The following is a 25,074-nucleotide window of genomic DNA, read 5'->3' as shown; positions in this document are numbered from 1 at the left end:
ATGATAGGTTCACCATAAGTCAGAAATGACTTGAAAGTACACAACAATTCGATACTTAAATTTGTGCTTATATGTACACTAATATTCATAATGGCACCCAAGCATACTGATAAAGATAAAAGAATCCATAAGATTTTTCAGTGGCCAAAATGTATTTGCATGATTAAAAGAGAAAAATAAAGAGGGCTCTGCAATTCAATGGTTTCCCCTTTCTGACAGTGCTCTGGTTCCCAACCTGTCAAGCAGAGGACACCTGTATCTCTTTACCAGCCATTATGCTTGTGTGACCTAATCTCTAAATAGTTTTGAATGGGATTGCACCAGAGAGATGGGAATGGGGATTGAGATCATTGCTTCCCCATAATGATTCTAGCCTTTCAGAGTGAGCCACTGAGAATTGTTCACACCTAGAACTCACATTTGTTGTGTCCATGTTCCCTTGTTGATTTTATCTGCTCCTTTTCTTTGGATGCCTAAAATATATTTTTAATGCTCACCTGAAATGTTTAGGTGACTACACTGGTAGGAACCCTGGGTACTGAAGGAGAAGTTCATTGGGGAAACATTTCTTATTTGTAAGGCGAATACCCTTATTTTGCTCCCCAATAGCTATGCCCTGTCTTACAGCGTTCTCTTAAATGCTATACAAAAGTCTTGCTTTAGCGGAAACTATTTCCTCCCTTTTCTGTCCAGTGGGTCAATGAAAGTTTCTTTAATGCAGGGATGAGAAATCTTTGCTCTTGCAGTTTCTTTGACTAAATATCTTTTTATTGTGAGTTAAACTATTTTATCTGTGAGCTCCATCGGGTCCCTTTCTGGGAGAAAGGCAGTGTATAAATAAAATAAATATAACTCCTATCATTTTCTATAAACCAGGAGTTGTGTTCCTGCAAGCTGTTGCTGAGATGCAGTACAGCTGGCCCTCCACATTTGCGGCTTTGACTTTTGCAGATTTGATTATTTGCAGTTTTGATTAATATGTTATCTCTAGGAATCTAGGTCCTCCAGCACAATTATGCCAGAGGTTGAGCATACAAATCTTAGGATTCCATAGGATGGAGCTACAGCACTTAAATGTGATGTGAAACTGCATTATTTTTACTGTGTAGATGCACGTGAACTCAGACTAGCTCTATCCTAATTGACCTTCCAGTGAATAGCGAAAGCTGTACTGTTCTGTGCAGCCTTTGGTCCTTAAAAACAAGGTGCTTTTTCTGGTTGTATTAATGTATTTTTAAACTGGATTTCAAACCGTTGCTTTGGTCCGATTTAAAAGAACATTTTATAGTTCTAAAGTACTTCAGTTAACAAAGCAGATGTGTTCCTAGGCATTACTTTGTTAACAGACTATTTGGTACCTGAGGCAGAAATAACACGGAGAGAGTACGGTTAGGATCCTACAACCACAAAAAAGGAGTAGTTCAACACATTGCAGCAAATGTTATTCAGAACTAACCGTATGCACATGAAACAACCTGATCAGCTAAACTTTGCATAATAAGTAAGGGGAAATATCTTGCAAAACTACAAATCCCATGATTGCGTAGGATGAAGCTACAGCCCTTAAAGTGGTGTCAAATTGCATACAGGACAGATGCACTTGGGTTGGCACACAACCAACAGCACAACTGCCTTTCTAACACACACATGTGTTTCAGGACAGGCTCAACAGCCAATTATAATCTGGCCTCAAAAAAGACCTTACTTTCAAGGCTAGGGAGTGACTTATGGGTGCATCTACACTGCAGAAAACATGCCACGGCTCCATCCTACAGATTCCCGAGATTTGTAGTTTGTTGAGGTAGCAGCACTCTTTGGCAGAGAGGGCTAAAGACCTTGTAAAACTACATGTCCCAGGATTCCATGGGATAGAAGTACAGCACTTTTAAAGTGCATTGTTTCTACAGTGTAGATGCACTCCTACGTCAAAAGGGTCTCTGAGAAAGAGAACCTATCATACAGCAATTGTTCTGTCTTCTCTCTGGCTGCATCCGCACCTCAGAGATAATCTGGTTTGATAACACTTTGCCTGCCATGGGTCAGTAATATATTAATATAGAATAAATTATATTAATATATAATATATTATAAAATAACAATATAAAATATAGTATAATATAATAATACATAATGCAATATTAATATATTAATATCAGTATAATAATTGTAATATATTAATATGTATAATATTTATATAAATTATAATATGTTATAATATATAATAATATAAAATACATTTATATTATATAAAATATAATATTAATATTAATACATCTTAACATTCACACAATAAAATGTAGCAGCAGACAACAAGTTAGAATAAACACTGGATAACACTTGTGTTATTATCTACACTGCAGAATTAATGCAGCCTGACACCCCTTTAGGTGTGCTATTGAATTCTGGGACTTGCAGTTTTTGTGTGAGGCATTCAGCTTTCTCTCAGGGTGCCTGTGGCCCCAACAAACTACAATTCCCAGCATCCCATTGCATCGACTTTCCAGAGCAGGAACAGGAAATGACGGATAGGGACTGGGCCGATCTGTCCGGGCCGCTTCTTCTCTTCCGCGTGTGTCTGTTGAGCTCATAGATGGCTTGAACCCCCGCCCCTAAGAAGGAAAGCGCGCCTGGGGATTGGCTGCAGCTGACGAAAGGGGCGGGGCCTCGGCCTTTGATTGGCTGGAGCCTCCGTCATTTAGTGCTGCGGCTCCCAGGCAAACAAACATGGAGGCCATCTTCCATGAGAGGGTAAGCGAGCGCCTGCGAGGGGGGAAAGAAGCCTTTAGGAGGCCCCTGACACGGGAACCGGGTTCCCACGTTACGTTTGCGAGGAAACGGAGGCAGCTCTTGCTCTGAGGCGACTGGGAGCGGGGCTTGGCCATAAAAGAACCCTTCCCTAGTAATGTTATCCTTTATTATTATTGGTTCGGCTGTGACTCTGGGGACCTGGGTTCGGATCCTGACTCTCTCGGCCTCAGAGGACAGCCCCCTCTGAACCAGTCTTGCAAAGAAAAGCTGCATGATCAGGTTTGCCAGAAGGTTTGTTGGGAAAGGACAACATTCACTAATAGGACGCAATAAAGGCACAGGGCGCTTTACAGACAGTTACAGAACGAGACAGAGATCGCTCTTCCAATAACATAAAATAGTAAAATACAATTAAAACACACGCAACGAGAATAATACAAAACAGGAGGAGAAGGGCGCTCCTTGTGGGCCGCCTGGTGTTTCGGGGTTCGCCTCCACCTTTTCAGACTGCAGAAATAACCCCTTTTGACAGCGCTTCAACTGCCAGGGCTCCAGGCTAGAGCCTTCTGGGAAGAGTAGGCTTTGGGGGCACCCCCCAGTGCCCCAACAAACGACCATTCCCAGAAGGCTGTACCCTGGAACCCAGGCACTTGAAGCGCTGTCCAAACGGTTATTTTGGCTGTGAGGATGCAGCCTAAGTGAGTGTTTGCTCCTCTTGCTGATCTCTGGTTGGTTTTGGTTGTGGGTTAGTTGTGTTTTGAGTTCCAAATCAGGAAGCTTCAACATGGAGGAGCAGGAGGTGTGTCAGGGCAGCTGGTGGCAGCCTTGTTTTGTCACACATTTCCTCACAGCCCTTTAGGAAGGGCATTTTCAATTCTCAGGCAGCTCTCTCTAATGCCTTTTGTTGTTATCCACCCTCAGGTCAATCTCAACTCCAAGTCTCCTCCACTGTTCCGCTTAGTTCCTGCAAATTCATACCCATGACCTCTTTTATAGAGTCCATCTAGCATGAGGCCTTGTTTTCTTTCTGCTTCCTTCCACTTTTCCTAGCGTTATAGTTTTCTCCAGTGAGTCTGCCTTCTCACAGTGTGGCCAAAGTACAACAGTCTTGGTCTATAGACTTGTAGCACCTTTGAGTCTCAAAGGTGCTACATGATCTCTCTACGTACTGATTCTGCAGACTAACATGGCTATATCTTTGGAGTCTAGTCTAGTCTAGTCATCTTGGCTTGCAGAGATTTCTGGTTTGATCTGTTCTAGCACCCATTTTGCCAAACTACAAATCCCAGGATTTTGTAAGATGCAGCCATGATAAAGTGGAATCATAGAACTATAACTCTGTTGTGTAAAAGGACCTTCTGCTCTTGTGTGACTCTGACTCTGAATTCTTTGATATATCATTTTTCTCCCATAGACATGTCATAGAATCACAGAGTTGGAAGAGTCCCCCAAAGGCCATCCAGTCCAACTCCTCTGCCATGCAAGAACTCACAACCAAAGCACTCCCAACAAATGGCCATCCAGCCTGTTTAACAACCTTCAAAGAAGGAGACTCCATCACCTTCTGAGGGTGTCGAACATCTCTAACTGTCAGGAAGTTCCTCCTGATGTTTAGGTGGAATCTCTTTTCCTGTAGCTTGAATCCAGTGCTCTGTATCCTAGTCTCTAGCGCATCACAAAGCATGGACTCTCACTAGAAGCCAAAATGACCAGAGGCAGGCTATCATACTTTTGGGCTTATGATAAGATGACATGACTCATTAGAAAATATTATATTGCTCAGTAAAATTGAAAGTAGTATACTGCATTACAGGTGACTTCAGCAAGTAAGCCATGACCCTGAATCTGCAAGACCTGAGCAGGCCTCATAGAGTCACCACAAGTCAAAACCAACCAATTAATAACAACAACACTTGAGATTTGTTTAGTATGATCCACCATCTTAGGTTTGCAATATGACACAATAAGGAAGACGTCTGCAGCTCTCTCATAAAGAGCAGTGTGGACCAGTGGAAGTCACTTAACAAAATCATTGAGCCAACAGCAGGCAGTTTCTCTTCTCTGGTTTGTTTTCTCCCAAGTAACGAAAGGCCTGATACAGACAGGCCAAAATAAAGCTGCTTCAAGTCACTTTGCAAGTATGCTGTTTAAATGATACATGCGTCCTAAGAGTCCAGAAGCCGCACCAAAGCCATGATACAGTCCTAAGGACTGGAGTGCAGCTTTGGTGCAGCTTCCAGACTCTTAGGACGCATGCATCATTGAAACACCATACCTCCAAAGTGACCTGAAGCAACTTTATTTTGGTCTGTCTGTATAGGGCTGAAAGAAGCCAAGAATTCTTTCTCCAGTTTGTTGGGAGAAAATGGAAGCTGCCAGATGATGCCCTTGATATCTGCTGGGATTTGGTTCCAGAACCCCCCGTAGATACCAAAATCAGTGGATGTTCAAGTCCCATTAAATACAGTGGATAGTAAAATAGTATTCCTTATATAAAATGGCAAAATGAAGGTTTCTTTATATATTTTTTTGAATATTTTCAAACAGTGGATGCTTGAATCTGTGAATAAAAAATCCATGGCTACAGAGGGCCAACTGTAGTAAATTAATCAGAAACTAGAGCTACTTGGCTTGTTTTGTTGCCTCTGTTGCATGCAGAGTCTTGGCTTGGCACATTATATGAATCCAGTAAGTGATTTGAGATATCAGCTGGTCTAAAATGCTAAGACCAGGCTATTGACCAGGGCTGGGGCTGGTTATGACATAATAGCAAAATATGGCAGGTCATTTCAAGATCCTTATCCTATATGACTGCCTGGGTTCTGGATTATTTGAGAGAAATTCTTTTCCAGTCCCATCTCCCTCAAGAGCCATATGGTACTTAGTGGAGATGTAAGAGTGCTTTCCTAAGCCTGCTACAGTGGTGTCATCAACAGGGTGTAAAGGATACGGAGCGTACTGGGTGACACCATGGGGATGGTCTCACCTGGATTTCCAAGGAGACCTCGCCATTCTGGGTGACGGTGGGACAAGCAGCAAGTGTTGAGGTGCCTGTATGCTGACCTCTATTGCCTTTGTCCTACCAGCTGTTCTTACTTGGGAGAAGGAGGATCCACCATTCCATCACTGCTCAATCTAGCCAGGCCAACCCCTGAGGTGGTACCTGGTGAGCAGTGGCCCTGGCAAGCCAAGAATGTCAGGGGAGAGGATGTTTTGGTGAGGGGGGGTTTATCCAAGGTGCCTGGTGCATGAGCATTGGTGGTAGGGAGTGTTCGTGGTGTTGTGCCTGTGGGCTCCTCAATCCCACTTTCAGGCTGGCAAGGGGTGCGGCCATGGTAATGACACCGTGAGCCACACTGAGTGACACCAGCCCTAATGATGAATGATAGTTGTTTGTTAAAAATTAATTTATCATCATTAATTCATTTCATTTTCAACTTTTCGATTTAAAATTATTTAAATTGTTAAATGCTAACTTCATAAATGTTACCTGTAGCAATTGGTGTTTCACGTTATTTTAATAGATTCTCTTACTTTTTATTAACTTGGTTAGGCTTAGCCCTTGTGAATATTTTTAATAACTTTAAATGACTTTTAGTTTCAGAATTTAAAGCATAATGACTTGTATTATAAATTAATGCAACAAAATTAATTTTATGAATTAAACTGTCTTTCACACAGACATTCTTAATCAGGCAGGTGTTACACGGTTAAGATGAGTTGCTGAGGAAAGGGCTCTTAACTGGGTGGATGCTCCTTTTCCTTTTATTGATGAGTTGTTTTGTATGTGCTTTCAATCTATTTTATATTTTAATTGTATCTGCAATAGATGACTGAAATCATTAGCCAACTTCAGCATCATTCTGGGTGGCCTATTTTTTTATATAAATTAATAAAATCAGAGATATAAAAGTGCTGAATTAATTAAGGAAGGCTCTTGTAAAGTATGTATGTATGTATGTATGTATTATTATTATTATTATTATTAACCTTTATTTATGAAGCGCTGTAAATTTACACAGCGCTGTACATGCCATCTTTTTAGTTAGACGGTTCCCTGCCCTCAGGCTTACAATCTAAAAAGACATGACACAGAAGGAGAAGGGAGTGGTGGAGGGAAAGGGTAAGAGGTCCAGCAGTTCCTCTCACCCTCCGAGGCCTGGACCAAGGCAGATGGACAGGAGGGAGGGCTTGGCTTCATAATGGAAGGTTAATCATTATCCAGGGAAAATACATACTCACAAGTAGGATAATACATGTACAGTACATAGCAATATAGGAAATGGATCGATAAACAGTCAACAACAGAACATCAGATAGTAAGCGACAATTATGCGATGCCTGGGAAGGCATGCCTTTTTTATTCAGTGTTGGAGAAAGCATTTCTCAGGCTCTGGGAAAACACAGCAGCAATAGTATACCTGAAAAAGTAGAATTGCATTTCTATTTTAAAGACATCTCATTTGAGCAAAGAGTCATGACAAAACGTCATATTGCTTACAGTAATGTTTTGTCTTTGTCTTTGTGTTTTGTTATTTATTTACATTTAATAGCAAGAAGGGTCCCTGTGTGCCCAGCACTGTTTGAATAATTTGCTGCAAGGAGAGTATTTCAGTCCTGTAGAACTGTCCTCTATTGCACAACAGCTGGATGAAGAAGAGAGAATAAGGATGGCAGAAGGAGGACTTTCTAGTGAAGAATATAGGACATTTTTACAGGTACACATTCTTTAGACAGCCAGGCTTATCCTCCAATCTTGTGTTATGCAAATTTACTACAAGTATGCTCTGGTTAGGATAAACTCATTGCAGAATTGGAATTGTATACTTATCTGTGATAATGGATTCTGTTTAACATTTTAACACAAAGTACTGTTCCAGAGAAACTGGAATAAAAAGGGTTTCTTTCTCCTGCTTTTGAGTCGGTGCCCACAAATAAGGTGATACTGGGGAGTCGTGAGCTGTAGATCCAAGCTGATAATTATTGGGCATGGTAGCTTCAGTTGTGCTCTCAGATTTGCCTTAGACCAATTATTTATGTGCACGCACGCACACACACACACACACACACCACCACCACCACCACCACCACCAATACGCTTGCTGTAAATGTCAAGCCTGGATCCAATTTGGTACATCCTTTGGTGGAAGATGCTCCATCAAAAGATCCAGGACAAATGGATTTCCATCCCCTAGCTTTCCCTATGAACCCACAAAAATACTTTCCCCTCCCCCTCCATTCTGCCTTTACGTTGCCTGAAGTTAGGCTCTACAGACTTTGAGAAACATATGTGAAAACGAGTACAATTTTAAGAAAAAAAAAGAGCTAAGATTAATCCACAGTCACCTGTTTTATGTATGTACAGTCCTAGAATGGTTTGTAATATAGTGTGTGTTCTGGAGTGCGAAAGTGTTAAGGGCATTACTCTTACACTGTTTTTGATTTCTCAAGCTGTATGAGCAATATGGATTAATTACATTTCTTTTCCCTTCTTCGTTCAATAGCAGCCTTCTGGAAATATGGATGACAGTGGCTTCTTCTCGATTCAAGTAAGCATTCTTCTGTGGTCTCATTCTTTTGAAAAGATTCATTAAGATTTCAGTAAAAGCATTGTCCACATTTTAGAGCAGTTTAGGAAATATTTGGACATTTGGATATTTCAAAATGTGTTTGCATTACAAATGTATAGTTCAGAAATTAATACTCTCTCTATATATATATCACTGTATTGGATCCTAGTGGTTGCAGTCTTGAAGCTATATTCCAAGGATTTTCAACGGCATTAAAGCAGCCTGATAGTGTGTAATGGCTGAGATGGGAATCTATATATTGCTGGACTGCAGGTCCTAGGAGCCTTAATCAGTATAGGCAATGGTGAGGCATGCTGGGAGCTGTAGTCCAGTAACATCTGGAAGGCTGCAGGATTCCCATGCCAGCATAGAGGATTGTTTGAAATCAGGTTCTTCTACATACTTAGGGAGGACTTTCAAAGTGTCAAAACCATTAATACAGTGAACAGTCCTTTAAATTCTCAAAATATGGAGCTGTACAACTCTAGGTTTTATTGAGGGGAGGCATGTAAAAGAATTCAATTCAGTTGAGTCCCTGGTATGTAGACCAGCCCATGGGGTAAAGCCTTTTGTTTAATGAAAGTTGCTAAAAAAAAACAATGGAAAAGCTCACTTTATAGAGCATGCGTGTAAAGTGTTGCTATTTATGTAGTGTTCTTGAATCAAGTGTGTAAAATGTGGTTGACATAAGTTTTGACCCAGTGTTGTGCTAGCAGATGTCTTCTAGTTCAACGAAATATTCTTTCCCTCCCTCCAGCCCTCTGCACCACAAGAAAGCCACCCACAGAGGGTTTCCTATCCTTCCAGAGCAGGTTTTACAGTGGACAGGGGGCTGCAGAAGTGAGAGGATATTGCAGGTCAGCAGCAAAACCACCCTATGGGATTATAACCATTTATAGAAATGAAGAAAGCATTTTATTTATCTTGTCCTTATAGCTCTTTTGTAGGAATGTCAGAGTGAAAGGTGGGCTATACTTTTAGTAAATCATCAGGATTCAAACCCCGTGTGTGTGTGTGTGTGTGTGTGTGTGTGTGTGTGTGTTCCCCACACTTCTATACTATATAGTTTTGCTGCAAGAAACACTAGTGTGCAAGTAGCAAAACAAATTTGTGGTATAGTGTAGAGTTACCTTGTATTTCTAAAACAGATAGAAATTACTGAAACAAGAAGACTTTCTCTTGCGGTTCCATTTTGCTATGAATTACTATTTCACTCTTCTCTGCAATGTGTCTAAGGTTAAGGTGAATTTTCTTTTTAATTTCCCAGATGTGTGAAGAAATTTGATAGTAACCATGTATGTCAAACTAAAAATTTAAGATTAAACATATGTAACATTTTTCAAAAATGTACAAAGAATATGTATACATTCAGGATTTTGCCAGGGCAAATGAAAAGGTCTCAAACTGGATTATTTCTGCCATGTGTTTTGAACCTCTAAAGAGCTTCCCAATATATAATTCAGGCATGTAGCATAATTTGATGCTTTAAATGGAGAATAAAGTGATAGCTGTTCAGCCACTTATAATACCAGTTCTGGAGTTGTGTGCTTTCTGAGAATCTCTTGGTTAAATTGTGTACTTGTGTTGTATATGTGGTCTGCTGAATGTAGATTCATGAAGGTTGATTTTGAATTTTCTCACCCCAGTGGTTTCCTTTAAATGAAACTTAGAAATTTTTCCCATCCCAGCTTTGTGAAAACAATATATTTGTTTTAATAGTGGCTAAAATGGTTGCATTGCTTTAAATTTATAACTAACTGGTTTGTTTCATGAAAAGTGCTGTTTTTTGACAGGTTATAAGCAATGCCTTGAAAGTTTGGGGTTTAGAACTAATCCTCTTCAACAGCCCAGAGTATCAGAGGCTCGGAATCGACCCTATGTAAGACTTTCTATTTAGCTCCCTTTTTCCATTATACAGAAAGTTCAAATAATGCCAGAAAAAGAAACCCTCAGAGACTTCCTTTTGAGAATTACTATCTGCAGTTTTGGCTTTATCCCCCCAGCTTACTCTTTTTCATATTTTTGAGGCGTTACATGTCCATTTGTCCTCTGAGCCTTCATGACATCTCAGTATCTGTGGCATCACAGAATGCTGACTTTGAATGGTATGTGGCATCATATCTGCTTTATGACATCACTGTGTTTGTCTCTATTTAGAAAATATATTACACATTAAATATATTTCCAAAATAATATTGTTAGACTACTTTGAACCACCAAAGCAGATCAGATGATCAGATAATCAAAATTTCAGTTCTATTTCCTAAAATGTTTTTAAAATACAAAATTGTACCACTAATGATAGCAAAAACCCTCAAATATAAGCTCTATTTAATTGTATTCTTCTTCTTTCAGAAATGAAAGATCTTTTATTTGTAACTATAAAGAACACTGGTTTACAGTTCGAAAATTAGGAAAACAGGTGATGTTCTCTCTTTTTTACTTGTTTAAAAATTGATTCAAACATGTATGTAAAAATATTCCTTTTGGGAACTGATGCTAGTTTGAATAATTAGGACTGCAGCTAAACATGCTTCATAGTGTATAATATTATGAAACAGCCATGTGGTTTGGTATAAATTACCAGACTTCTTCACAGTAAGAGCAATTTGACAATGGAATGATTGCCTCAGAAAATGGTGGACTCAACTTCTTTGGTGGTCTTCAAACAGAGGTTTAAAAAAACTAAAATCCTTTAGTTGGTCATTTCTCTATAGCAGGGGACTGAAATTTATGGCACTTAACATTTCACCTCTATGAAGTTATGATTTTATGACAAAGCACATAGAATCACAGAGTTGGAAGAGATTGCAAGGGCCATCCAGTCCAACTCCCTGCCATGCAGGAAATCTCAATCAAAGCACTCCCGACAGATGGCCATCCAGCCTCTGTTTAAAGACCTCTAAGGAAGGAGACTCCACTACTCTGTCGAACAGCCCTTATTGTCAGGAAGTTCCTCCTAATGTTGAGGTGCTTTTCCTGCAGCTTGCATCCATTGTTCCGGGTCTTAGTCTCTGGAGCAGCAGAAAACAAGCTAGCTCCCTCCTCAATGTGACATCCCTTCAAGTATTTAAACAGGGCTATCATATCACCTCTTAACCTTCTCTTCTCCAGGCTTAACATCCCCAGCTCCCTAAGTCATTCCTCATAGGGCATGGTTTCCAGACCCTTCACCATTTTAGTTGCCCTCCTTTGGACACACTCCAGTTTCTCAATATCCTTTTTAAATTGTGGTGCCCAGAACTGGACACAATATTCCAGGTGGGGCCTGACCATCATATTAGATTCATAGTGGTCAAGTTTGTTGGAAGTTAAAAATTAAGAAGAATTTCTGGACAGGGACAAACTGTTCAACAGCCGAATGGACTACCTCAGAATGTGATGGATTCTCCTTCATTTGGAGGTCTTTAAACAGAAGTTGAATGGTCATCTTTCATGCTTTAGTTGTGTATTTGTGCATGGAAGGGGATTGAACTAGATGGCCCTTGCAGTCCTTCCAACTGTATGATTCTATGGAAGATGCTGAATAGTGAGAAGCATGCACTCGTGGGCTTCGTGTGGCAACCATGAATGGATATTCCAATAGAATTTTAGCCTTTGCACCAAAGTCCCAAAATTTTTTTCTACAATATAGTGATGTAATGTCCAGCCCACACATAATGGGAAGACTAGAGAAATACCTGCTATTGATTTTTTTAAAGGATTGTAGGGCATACAAAGAACTGAAGTTAAATAGACAATACTGAAATAAAAGCAAATGTTAAATATTTTTTCACCCTTGGACTGGGATACCATTGATTCTCTTTGCTACTTTAGAAGACAAGAAAACGTTAAGCTAAGAAAGCTGTCATGGTGGATAGATTTTGCTAATCATCATTCCTATCCAAAACTATATAGATAAATGCCTGTGATACTTTATGTTTCACAAAGCAATTACAATCATAATAGTTTTATTTCTCTTGCACTTTGCAAGGTATAAATTAATGCAGCTTGCATGCTCAGGTAATAGAGTATAGTATTTCTGTACTGGAAAGTTAAGATATTTGGAACATCTTCAACAAACTGCTTATATATTCATAACTTCATCTGGATTAAGAAAAAGAACTTTTCCAGAGTGACTAAGTGTCCAGAGCAACTCACACCACTCAGAAATCATATACAGTTCTGGTGATAAGTCAGCACAAGTATAATAAGATACAGGTCTTGACATTTGATTTCCCCAAAAATTATATGTACATTGAAAGTAAAATGGAGGGAAATGTAGAGAATGTAAAGGAACAGAGATCAGGTTGACATTACCAGAAAGCAATGTTGGTAATACTAAAAACTAGTATGTCTGCAGTGGTTCTTAGTAGGATCTCACCATCGTTGTTCCAGTTTCCTGAGGCCTACCTAATTTAGCAGATGGATCTTACTATAAAGCACAAACCTTCTCTTCAATGCAGTCACAGCTTGAAAACCAACACTCTAAATGCAATAGGGACTATGCATAATGTGCTGAGCAGCAGACTAGGAGCTCTGACCACATGAGGAACAACTAGGAGGCAAAATATCAAGATATATTCAGGTAGTTAATATTCAGATTCCTTATTGGGCCAGGTGGCAGCCCTTCTGTTCAGATTCTTAATAAAGTACCACACAGTAAGAAACAATTCATTTGTGCTTTAAAGTAATATAGTCATCAGTTGATCAGAAAACAAGTACTGTAGATCTTTACCATGGACAAAAATAGACTGATTAAATCACATGTTAACCACCTTTATTTGATATCTATTTTTAAAATTACAGTGGTTCAACTTGAATTCTCTCTTGACGGGTCCAGAACTAATATCTGATACTTATCTTGCACTTTTCCTGGCCCAGTTACAACAAGAAGGTAATTCTGACTTTCAGATATCAGACTATTTTACAACAACCCTTGTCTGTCTTAATATTTGAACAATACAGTGAAATCATTAAATGTTATCATTATAAGGAAGGAAAGACAGAATTGTACAGTGCTGGCAACAGGTTATTTGCGCTTTTGTGTCTTTGTTACATTTATTGATATTGGACTATGCACTTTTATTTTCTTTAGGTTATTCAATATTTGTTGTAAAAGGTGACTTACCAGATTGTGAGGCTGATCAGTTATTGCAGATGATTCGGGTGCAGCAAATTCAGCGACCAAAACTGATTGGGGAAGAGACCTTGCAATCAAAAGATCAGAGGTAAGGTAAATAAAAACTAACATTATAATAAGTGCTGAGTTTTGATTGTGAGTACTTCCAAATCCTAAATGCAAGCATAGATGTCATCTGGGAGATAACACCGGCAGTTTGCAAAGGGTATGAAGGTCACCTTTCTCTCTCTGCACTCTTATTTGTTTTTGTTTTGTCTGTACATCTGTTTTATGTAGGATAGAGATGTGCTCTTCAGCTTCCCTATATCCAACTATATGCAATAGTCAAGAATATGTTTGCCTTTATGATAACTGTATATGAATAATAAAAATTAAACAAAATTTGAAATCATATGCTTTCAGATATGTCTGTTCAGTGTCTTAAGAGAAGAAAAGGAAGATTTTTTTTCTTATGACCTTCATTAGGTGATCTTCATTACCTACTAGTTTATAGTAATACACATGAATGAAGTTCTAACAAGGATTCCAAGTGAAGTGAAGCATCATAACCCACCCATAACTCTACTGACTGTTCTGAAGTTCATCTACTTTCTTCCTGTTACATTTTTTTCAGTCATCCCAAATAATTTTTGCATGATATCATCATGGTATTTTGATTACTACCTACCTGTTCAGCAGTGATGCTTTGCTCATGCTGGTTAACATAAACTGCATCTGTTATTTGTAAGATAATAAATATGGTGGAAGTTTCCTAACAGTGTATCAAAGTGAAGAACAGTTTAGTAGCTATTGGCAGAACTGTCTTAATTGGGGAACAGAGCTTCTCACTTTTTCATTATTCTTGAGATAAAAAGATGAATAGAAATCCTTTCATTTGTCTAGGTAGAGATTGAAAAGGAACTGACTTTGATGGATGCTTAGCATTTTCTTTTGTGAGGCATTATTAGCTATCTCATACTATTTTGTGTTCTTATTTGTCCTATAAGATGGTTTTGATAAACTTATTTGAATTTTTTGAAATTATTATTATTTTTAAAAGAGACTTTGGGCCCGTTACAGATGGGCACCCTAGTATGTGCTCGGCACGTACTAAGGTTAGAAAGGGCCGTCCTTTCCGGATGCCCCTAATCCTAGTACGCGCCGAGCGCGTACAAAATGGCAGCGCCCATTCCACACAGGCGCTGCCATTTTGACATCGCAGACGCCTGGCGTCCGCACGTCGCACGGCGGAAATGATGCCGCGAGTGTGCCATTGGCGACTTGCAGCGCCATTTCCGCACTGCAAGAAGAAGCTGCATTTTGCAGCTTTTTTTTTGTTGCGCGGAGGAGTCGCACAGTTTGGCCGCTGGGGCTCCTCCACGCAGCAAATGACGGCGCCGGCAGACCACCCTTTTTGGGCAGTCTGTAAAGCGCCTCTATAAAGGTTTTCTCTAAGGGGAAATAATGTAATAGAATGTTTTAAATACTTAACAGTAGAATCAAAATATTTATCTGTGCCTTTATAATTTTTCCAGGGTACAAAAACCAGACGTAGAACAAGCACTAGATGTTAACCAACCCTTTGATGGTACACCCATGTTAGATGAAGATGAAGAAAATTTGCAAAAAGCACTTGCTCTCAGCAGGCATGACATTGATATGGAGGATGAAGAAGCTGATCTCCGTAGAGCCATTCAACTTAGTATGCAAGGTAAAAAGGGTCTTTAATTCAAAACATGCTTTTCATATTTTAACAAATAAGATTGCAGGACAATGTCCAAAATACGAAACTTACAGTAAAATAGAATAAAAAAGGGCAGCAGCAGAATAATGGATTTTCCTCATTCCAGGATAAACAAATAACCTAAAGGCATCAGATCCCATCTGATTTTGGAAATAAAGCAGGGTCATCCCTGGTTAATAGGAGACCACCAGCAAATACCAGGTGCTGTAGGCTATATTTCAGAGGAGGGAATTGGCAAAAGTACCTCTGAGTGTTCCTTGCCCAAGGAAACCCTATGAAATTCATGGGGTCTCCATAAGTCAACAAGAAACTTGCAGGTGCACATGTGAACATACACATACCTAATTGAAAAGCTTCTAATATGGTTACCAGCCATACCTCCTTAGAATGATAGTTCAAAGCTATAGAAGTCAGGTTTGGAAAATAAAAATGTCATCCCTATGTATTACATAACACTACAGAGCATTTAACCAAAGCTTGAGTGCCAGCACTGAAAAACTCCCTTTTCATTACATATTGCACTACTGTCAACAACAAGAGACACTTGAAGTAGAACCTTGATAGTAGATAACAGGCAGGCAGTTGTGGGAAATTTTCTATATTTTTATCTCCTGGACCGTTCTAGGGCCAGGAGAGGTGTTCTTCCAAAACAGGAAGTGATGGGAATCACTTCCACTTTGGGGAGAGGGAAACTGGCCCTAACACAGTCTATGAAGGCCAAAAACATTGCAAAATTGTGCCCCAGACCCCAGCTAACAGAGTATATCTCGGTTTTTTTTTAAAAAAAATCATTTAAAAAAATAAAACTAAAATGTTTAGTACAGGGGCTGCAGTATCCCCGCCTTTATTTTATATACTAGCACTTAGAGTTGGACATGAAAGCAAAATAGCAAGCAGTACAGTTCTTATTAGATGAGAAGCATTAGAGTTGAGATGACTTTATACTAATATGAAGTTGCAGAGTCATTGTGGGCCCCTCATATATTGCACATTTCAGTATTTCAAATTGGAAGTTACTTCCAGCTCATAGATAACTGTTGGTACATTTTTAAAATGTTTATATGTAATTTGTGTGCAATGTAGACCAGGGTCCACAGTCCACAATCAGTTTCCAAATTCCACTTTTGTGGCCCGCTGGGTCCCCATTTTTGGCATGTTTTTGTGACAGTTTTCCTCCTGAAAATTGCCCAAAACTACACACAAATGCAGGGGCTTAGGTTTCCCCCAGCTCCCTTTCATTTCCATGCTTGGAAGTAAAGTGCTATCACTTAAGTCCTGTCATTGTGGCTGGGCCTGAATTGCTGCAGAATTGCTCCCCATTCCCACCCCATTGCCTACCTCTGGTGTAGATTCACAGATCTTCTTAGTTGATTAATTTTTCAGATGGTTAATTTAAATATGTATTATGCTCCCAAAGAACCTACAGTTCTTGAAAATGATCCTTCTAATTTGGTAAGCTCCAGGCAGAGGTACTGTCATGCATTAGACCTTTTTTTCTCTCCAGGGCTACTTCAATAATATGTTTTATCTGATTTTTTTAAATAGCTTTTGCAGCTCTTTAACAGTTTTGCTATTCACATTTTATGAGAAACAGGGAACATAACTAATATTGATATTTTAATAAAAACATAGTAAATAAATATCATCTCTCATTGAAACTATTCTGTCTCAATAATGGTGCATGTGTGTTAATTTCAGGAGGCCCTCGAACTGACTTTCCAGAGTCTTGCACACAGAACGTTCCACACTCCTCTGGAACAAACCCTTCTGAATCTCTTACATCAGAAGAGCTGAGACAAAGAAGACAGGCCTATTTTGAAAAGTAATGTAGACTCTAAAGTGGGATTTTGTGGGTTGATATTCTCAGAAGCCTTTTATTAACTAAAACCAGAAACTTGCATCTTTAATTCCTGCACTTTAGCCTTATAATCCTTGAATAAATATCAGTCAATTATCCTAGACTAATTTTCACAGTTCAGTGTTTGAGGTTTTCCATCAGATGACTCCTCAATTGTGTAGGTATCTTGATTCTTTTGGTTTTGTGTTGTAGCTCATGAGTAGGTCATCATATTGGCCATAGACAGCAGTACTTCCACAGTTTCTCATATCGCATTCTACATAACAACTCATTTTCCAGTTATCTATTTTGTAATGCAAAAGGATATAGAGATGGTAGATTCTTATCACACATGCTTTTTTGTGTAAAGTCATAAATTACAAGCTCAGACACAATGGATCAAAGCTCTTCTCTTTAGCTACTTTTGTTTGCTGTTCATTCCTGACAAATGTCATACCCTTTTATTCAAGTGAATTGTAATGTAATTCATATTCACTTGGGAATGCCAAATGCTTGTTAACATAATTCTATTTATTGCTCACATAAAGCCTCTACTGCACAAGCATACTGGTGTCTCTTCACTCATCTGGATAGTTATACTATTGTAATTTCTTCTAGAATATAAAATAAGGTTCTCGAATTAAATATGCTTAAGACTGCCAATTGGATTTAGGGCTTAATTTTTAAAAGGATATAACTACCTATTAAATAACATTTGGTACAAAATTGAACAGGAAGAAATAAACATAAGACCCAGAAGAATGATAAGAAGTGATGGAAGCAGTAGACTTTTCTTTATATAATCAAAATTAAATCTATCTATTTTGATTCCTTTTCTAAAACGATTATTGATTCTTTTAGACAGCAACAGTTACATCGGCAAGTTCAGAATCCAGAACCTCATGATGCACCAGTTACAAGTCCAAATGCACTAGTTACAGATCCAGGTACTATTCAGTACTTAGCATTCCCTTGCATAATATGTTGCAGTACTTAAAATAGCCTGGTTTTCCACTCATGGTTTTTGAAAGAATTGTTCTCTTCTTCTGATAATAAAACACTCAACTCGGAACTTTTCAAGGTAGGTAGTTGCAGTGGCATTAAAAAATTTTAAAAAATGATGGAGGTCTTTAGTGTACCCATTTATAGAATTGTTTCTCACCTTCATATAATTCAAAAGAAAATGTACAATGGTCTTTGTTTCTACAACTTCTTTTTAGCATCACGCAACATTGCCAGTGGTTACTGACCACTAGAATCAATACCTGCAAACATCTAGAGGAGACAGGGTTTGGGGATTTCTAAAGGAATACCACACCTTATCTTCTGATCAGCAGCTTCTCATCCTATATATATATATATATATATATATACACACACACACACACACACACACACACACACACACCAGTGCAGTGATGTTTATGATAGTAAAAGTCAGTGGGGGCTCACTTGCTCCCCAATCTATTTTGGAAAGTGTGCCCAACACGTTGTACTGCGCCTGGAAACTAATAGGCAGCCAGTGGAGGGATTTCAAGATAGATGTAATATGGTCACACATTGTCTTTCCATTGACCAACCTGGCTGCCATATTTTCTACTAATTGAAGTTTCCGGACGAGGTACAAGGGTAGCCCTATGTAGAGCACATTACAGGAATCGAGTCATGAAGTTACCAGCGCATGTACTACAGTTTCTAGGTCCCTTACTTCCAGGAAAGGGCACAGCTGGCATATCAGCCGAAGCTGATAGCAGGCGCTCCTGACCGTCGCATTCACCTGATTAGTCATGTGAAGCAACGGATCTAGAAGCACCCCCAGACTGCAAACACATTTCTTTGAGGAGAGTGTGACCCCATCTAGGACTTGAGGTTCGGTGGCCCCTACTGTAAGTACCTCCATTTGGTCTGGATTCAACTTGAGTTTGTTTTTCCTCATCCAGTCCATTACTACTTTAAGACATTGGCGGGTTACAGACCACCAAAAAGTGGCGGTCTGCTGCCGCCGCTGGTTGCTGCATCCAGGAACCGCAGCAGCCAAACGGCGCGGTTCCCGGACGCAGCAAAGAAGGAACGTGAAAATCATGCTCCTTCCTGGGCCCTGGATGTGACGCCGCGAGGCGCTAGTCGCACACTTGCGGCGTCATATCCGGGGCGCAATGTTCGGACGCAGAGCGTCCACTACGTCAAGATTTTTTTTAATTTATATATCGCTATTCCAAAGATCATAGCGGTGAACAGCAAGTGAGCTAATTAGAAAGTAAGCTAATTACATGTGGAATGGCTACTGCCATTTCGTACAGACTCAGTCCGTGCTAGGGTTAGGGGCGTCTGGAAGAGATGCCCCTTTCTAACCCTAGCACGGACTGAGTCCGGCCTAGGGTGCCCATCTGTAACGGGCCACTGATTGACAGGATAAATACCATCTGTCTCCTGAGCTGCTGACTGGGACATGGAGAAATAAATTTGGGTGTCATTGGTGTATTGATAACACTGCGCCCCATGTCTATGGATGATTTCTCCCAGTGGCTTCATATATATATATATTAAATAGCATCTGGGACAGAATGGTGCCTTGAGGGACGCCACATTTAAGCTCTGCCATTGGTCATGATGGTAGAGATAATAAACATTGTCTGGCACATCTAGCCAATACCAGTTTGAGAAAGACTATTTCTAATACATGTTCAGTAGCCCTTACCTGAAATGCTAGTAACTAGAATTTTTTTGTATTTCTTTTTTATTATCATTTTGGCATACTTATATTTGTATATACATAATACACAATACAGGTAGCCTAGTGTGTACTGCATTTGTAAGGCTAGAGAGAGACGTGGGCAATAGCATTTACATTTCTAAACCACTTAATGGTGAACCCAGCACTCCCTAAGCAGTTTGCAATCTGTAATCTAATTGCCCCCAACAAACTGGGTACTCATTTTACTGATTTACAATGGGATGGAAGGCTGAGTCAACCTTGGAGACCTGGGATCCAACTCACAACTTTGTGGCTGCAGTACCAGCAATACTGGCATTTAACCACTGTGCCACCAGGGCTCCTCATGAAAGACATGAGACTGGAAGTACATGGCTGGAGAGAGACTGAGGATTTTTGAAATGGTGGGAATCTAAGCATAGTGCTTGACTGAATCCACGCCTCCCACCCTTTCACAGATCCTTATGTTTCTTTCCAACCTCATGCCTCGTTCATTTGCTACTTGTGTTATGTATGAGATGCGAGTCTGCATAGAGTCTGGGGATGAATGAGGAGGAGTACTGCAGTAGTCGCCTTGAAGGCAGAAGTGGGCAGCTGGTGGCAAAAAGTTCAAGATTTTGAGATTTTTTGTTCTCCGAATTAACCTGAAGCAATAGTTCAAGCCCTGTAATCGTCTGCATGATGAAAAATAAAATTACTTTTATTGGGCAGGGGTATAATACATTCAATAATATATCAAGAAAGAGAAATGTCACAAACATTGGCTAGTTAAAATAGTTATTCTTGCTTCCATAGACTGTAGTTTACTTTTTTGACTGACAGGTTAAGCTTGAGTTCCCTAGTACTGTATATTCTTCTGAATTGAAGTTATGGCCTTCAAAGCCCAAATGATCACAGTAGGAAGAGGGAAGGGAAGTGGCTGGGGAGTAGAGCTTAACCACAGTGTTCTTTCTTCATAAGGCATTATTTATGACTCACTGAATGTCTGAATTGAGCTGTTTTCTTACGATATTCTAAAATCTAATGCATTTTTCTTGTTTCCTGCCAGGAGGTGATATGAGTGAAGATGATATGCTGCAAGCAGCCATGAATATGTCCTTGGAAACTGTTAGAAATAGCATGAATGCTGAAGAAAAGAAATGACAAAAAATGCCTATTTTTATTATCTTGAACACTAAATCCTGTATTAATCTAGTGCAGGTGGTGTGAAAGTAGGGTTCATTTCACTGATGTACCAAAGCAGGATACAGTCTTGAAATCCTTGGGATTCATGATCAGAAATAAAAGACAGCCTTCATGTAACACAAATAAGATATTACCAGTTAAAGGTTTTAGCTTTGACCATATGACTAGTTCTAATAAAATTGGTAGGGATTCCTCATCTCAGTAAAGAGGTACCCCTGTGTCTTTAAATCTAATCCAGTATTTTTCCACCCTGTAAACATTCACAATATCTTTACAATATTGGCAAATAATTGCAAAGTACCACAGCCTCACTTAGTTATGATGCTATGCTCTTATGAATTTCTTTTTCTCAGAGCAATATTATCTATGCACAGTTACAGAAGTTGTGTGCTGTCAAGTCATTTCTGACTTATGGCAGTCCTAAGGCGAACCCATCACAGGGTTTTCTTGGCAAGATTTGTTCAAAGGGGGTTACCTTTCTCTGAGGTTGAGAGAGTGACTTGCCCAGGGTCACTCAGGCTGCATCCACATTGCAGCAATAATATGGTTTGATACAACTTTAACTGCCATGGTTCAGTGTTATGGAATGCTGGAAATTGTAGTTTGTTGTGGCAACAGAGTGGAGCAAAACAAACTACAATTCTGATAATTCCATAACATTAAGCCATGGCAGTTAAAGTGGTGTCAAACTGGATTATTACTGCAGTGTGGATGCAGCTCCAGCGGGTTTCCACGACTGAGTGGGGATTTGAACCCTGGTCTCCAGAGTTGTCCAATGCTGAAACCGCTACACCATTCTGACTCCTAAATAATCATGAGGCTCATGTGTTAGGATTGTATTAGCCAAGGTTTGACATCTGAAACTTTTTAGACTTGCATATATGTTTACTGGCATTCTAACCTCTTCTGTATTCTGAATAACGTAGACTGAATAAATTTGCCATTCATTCCTGAAAGGTATTTCAGTTACACTGTAAATAAACAGAATATTGACTAGCATTTTTTGTTCTTTCCATTATGAAAGCATTTCATGGGTGAGATGATTTAAAATTCTTTTATCAGTATGTGCAAAAACAGAGAAAACTCTTTTGTGAAATTCAGTCAATTAAGCCACATTTTGAGTTCTAAGTCTTGCAAGCTATCATGGATCACACTTAAAATTGGAAGTATTAAGATAATGCTAGAGCTTTCTTCCTTTCTTTTAAGAAGGGAGGAAAGAGTTTTGTTTATATTCTTATGCTAAATTTTGAGCAGTCTTTACCATGATGCTCTGTCCTAGCACAAACACTCAAGCATATGAGTGCTAGCTGGATAATGGAATTTGGAAGTGCTGGGCTATTGTTAAACAATCATCCTTTTCTATTTGGAAATTAATTCTTCATTTTACAGTTTCTCTTATTGTTTTATTTCTGTAATCATTAAAGTGACTGGTTGAACATACATAGCTGCCTTATACTGAGTACAGTCTACTCTGATTGGCAGCATGTCTCCAATATCTCAAGTATAGTAGTGATCTTTTTTCTGATCTTGAGTTGCTTTTGACTGGAGATGTCTGGAATTAAACCTAGGATGTTCTGCATGCAAAGCATGTAGTCAGCAACTGAGTTATAGTCCTAGAATTGCAGGCTGTCCAGAATTGAGGGAAGAGAAGGAAACGTTTTGATGCCATGACTTCAGTGCCACATTATGAATGTGCATACCAGATATGTGGAATGAACCCTGCATGGATGCTTATGTGTTAAGAATGAATATACATAAAGGAATGTTTGAGTGGGTGTGTATTCTATTGGAAGTTAATGAATGTCTTCTGCTTGTAAGAATTTTGCAGCTTTTCATGAATGGCCTTCGTTCATGCACCTTACAGTTTTTTCTGTCATTGTTTCCGTTACTGAGGAAAAATAGGGAGCAAATGTTGAACTACTTTTTTGTTAGTCAAATTGTACTTTTGATATACAAGATTACTATGACAGGATGGCCAAATGTGGTATTCTGTATTAAAAAAACAGTTTTTCTGTTTTGAAATTGGTGCTTTAAGCATACATTCTGTTTACATACTATATCTTATTGCTATGGTTATGGATTTTTACAGTGTTCAAACTGTATTCTCAGTCCATAGGCATTAGCCAGATACAGTAAGAAAATCTTGGAAAACCTATTTGTGTTTGCTATTTGTTTCAAAATTATTATTAATACACCATATTGATGTGTCACCCCTACCTACTGAATAAAAAATAATTGTATGCAACTATATGGTACAATAGGGAATGATATGATATTAAAAAGAGCACTTGAGTTTTGATGAAGTTGGTTTACAATAATGTTCTTTAGATGGGCTTGGTACATGTAAGGTGCCAAATCCCAGTTATCTTATTTGCATGCTTCATGTTTTGTTGATCTCTGTGAAACTGGCAATGGGATGTGGCCCTAAGTATGAACTTTACTTTTAAAAGTGTATCTAGCTTTACTACTTCCATAACTGAAAGGCAGCACTGTTTGGCCCTACTTCATTTATTAACAGTAGGAAACTTCATACACAAGTCATTGATTTTTACGACTGCAGCATTAGTTACTTAAAGCTTTCTGCATTTAATTTTGTTGCTTTTAAGCTATTACTTGAAAATCAACATGTGAAGGGATTCGTACGAAGCATGAAATGAAATCATACCACTCTGTATAAAACATAATTTTATTTTTTCTTTGTACTTTTCCAATAAATGGCGTTCTTCTGGACAAGCTGAATCTGGATGAATTTAGGATGATTTCTTTGAAAGATACAGTGTATTTAGGTGCAGACATCCAGTTGTAGCACACATGCCATGTCAATTATGTAGACTGAGCTTATTTTCTAAATATTGCCTCCATTTAAAATTTGCACACACACAAAAAAAGTAAGTTAAATGAGTTCTGTTTCCATTCCATTACAAGTGAAGCTATGGTTGAAACTTAAAGATGCCATACAGAATTGAGACAATAATGTGTACTTTTTGTGGTTTCTGGCTATTTTGAAGTGCAAAATTTCTTTATGGTGAGACAGACTTTAAATCAGAGACGGGGCTGGTGGATTACATTCAGCTCCTCCAAGGAACTTTCTCTGGCCAGCAGCCCCTCTAGCTGGACAAAAGTCACCATTAAAGAAAATGCTGTTTTGTGGCAGCTTTGTGATTCTTCAAGGTGCCAGGCTGCCAGTCCCTTAGAATCCAACCCCTATACTATAAAATGCTTTGGATGACTATGGCCTTGCAGAGTTCCAGGCACTGAAAATTGGCCCCTAGACTTAACTTGCCTACTCTCCCCGCCTCTGTTACCTGCGTTTACAAATTGTGAATCCCTCAAAACACTTTGATAATTAGTGCCCTGCTATCTCAGCCACATATACTCCTAATTGGAAGTTGAGGAAAAACCTTGATGATTATTCTGTCATTTCCGTTACCCAAGTCTTCGACTTTTTAGTATCCCACAGTCTGTTTACACTCACTAACTGAAACATGACAAGTGTGATGTGTAATTTTCTTACAGTCTTAATGGCGTGATTTGCAAAATGTAAGATCCAGTTCTGGTGGGAAGAAGGGATAAAGGTAAATTTGGATTTCATGCTAATGAGTTGTTGTTTTTTAATGGCTAATGTTAAGGTTGTGTTTTTGTTTACTAGCTATTCCCTCCCCCCCCCCCCCCCCCGGCCCAGACAGCCAAGAAGTCAAACAAATGGGTCCTAGAGCAGATCAAACCAGAAATCTCTGGAAGCCAAGATGACTAGACTGAGGCCACATCATGAGGAGGCACAACTCATTGGAAAAAACAATAATGCTAGGAAAGGTGGAGGGAAGCAGAAAGAGAGGAAAACAGCATGCTAGATGGATAGACTCTATTAGGAGGTCATGGGTATGAATCTGCAAGGCCTGAGCAGAGCAGTGCAGCGTAGGGAGTCTTGGAGATGTCTCATGGCAGATTTGGGTGTGCAATGCCGGTACCCTGGTGAGATCAAACTCTTCTACCCAAAAAGGCTCTGATGCTGAGTGTAAAGTTCAAAAAGGGGGAAGTTTAATTTAAAGAACAAAAATAAAGAGTTTTCTCCTCCCCAGCTCTAAATAACTTGAAATAAAAGATACTTTACAGACTTTCAGCAATCTTCAGGGTGTCATCTTTCTGGGTCTGATCTTGGTTTGATCTCCTCTCTCA

The 25,074-nt window shown here is 39.2% G+C and overlaps 1 protein-coding gene across 2 annotated transcripts; it reads left to right on the top strand.

The window, feature by feature from the left end:
* Nucleotides 1-2,675: 2,675 nt before the first annotated feature.
* ATXN3 (ataxin 3) lies at nucleotides 2,676-23,631 on the top strand. 2 transcript variants are annotated; one of them, XM_089522409.1, is made up of 11 exons: nucleotides 2,676-2,748; nucleotides 7,302-7,466; nucleotides 8,253-8,297; nucleotides 10,112-10,197; nucleotides 10,674-10,740; nucleotides 13,107-13,194; nucleotides 13,396-13,528; nucleotides 14,955-15,130; nucleotides 16,862-16,985; nucleotides 17,862-17,947; nucleotides 20,762-23,631. In XM_089522409.1, exons 1-11 carry the CDS (start codon nucleotides 2,725-2,727, stop codon nucleotides 20,854-20,856), a joined length of 1,089 nt encoding a protein of 362 aa, XP_089378535.1. In that variant the 5' UTR covers nucleotides 2,676-2,724; the 3' UTR covers nucleotides 20,857-23,631. The 2 variants fall into 2 exon arrangements, with proteins under 2 accessions (XP_089378535.1, XP_089378536.1); XM_089522410.1 differs by lacking the exon at nucleotides 2,676-2,748 and adding an exon at nucleotides 9,076-9,175 and having other exon boundaries at nucleotides 7,378-7,466.
* Nucleotides 23,632-25,074: the final 1,443 nt, after the last annotated feature.

This window comes from Sceloporus occidentalis, unplaced genomic scaffold (assembly GCF_023333645.1).
Source record: "Sceloporus occidentalis isolate IW3139 unplaced genomic scaffold, rSceOcc1.0.p SCAF_4, whole genome shotgun sequence".
NCBI classification, from domain to species: Eukaryota; Metazoa; Chordata; class Lepidosauria; order Squamata; family Phrynosomatidae; genus Sceloporus; species Sceloporus occidentalis.
The sequence above is the reverse complement of the archived record's forward strand: the minus strand, read 5'-3'. Positions and strand labels throughout refer to the sequence as shown.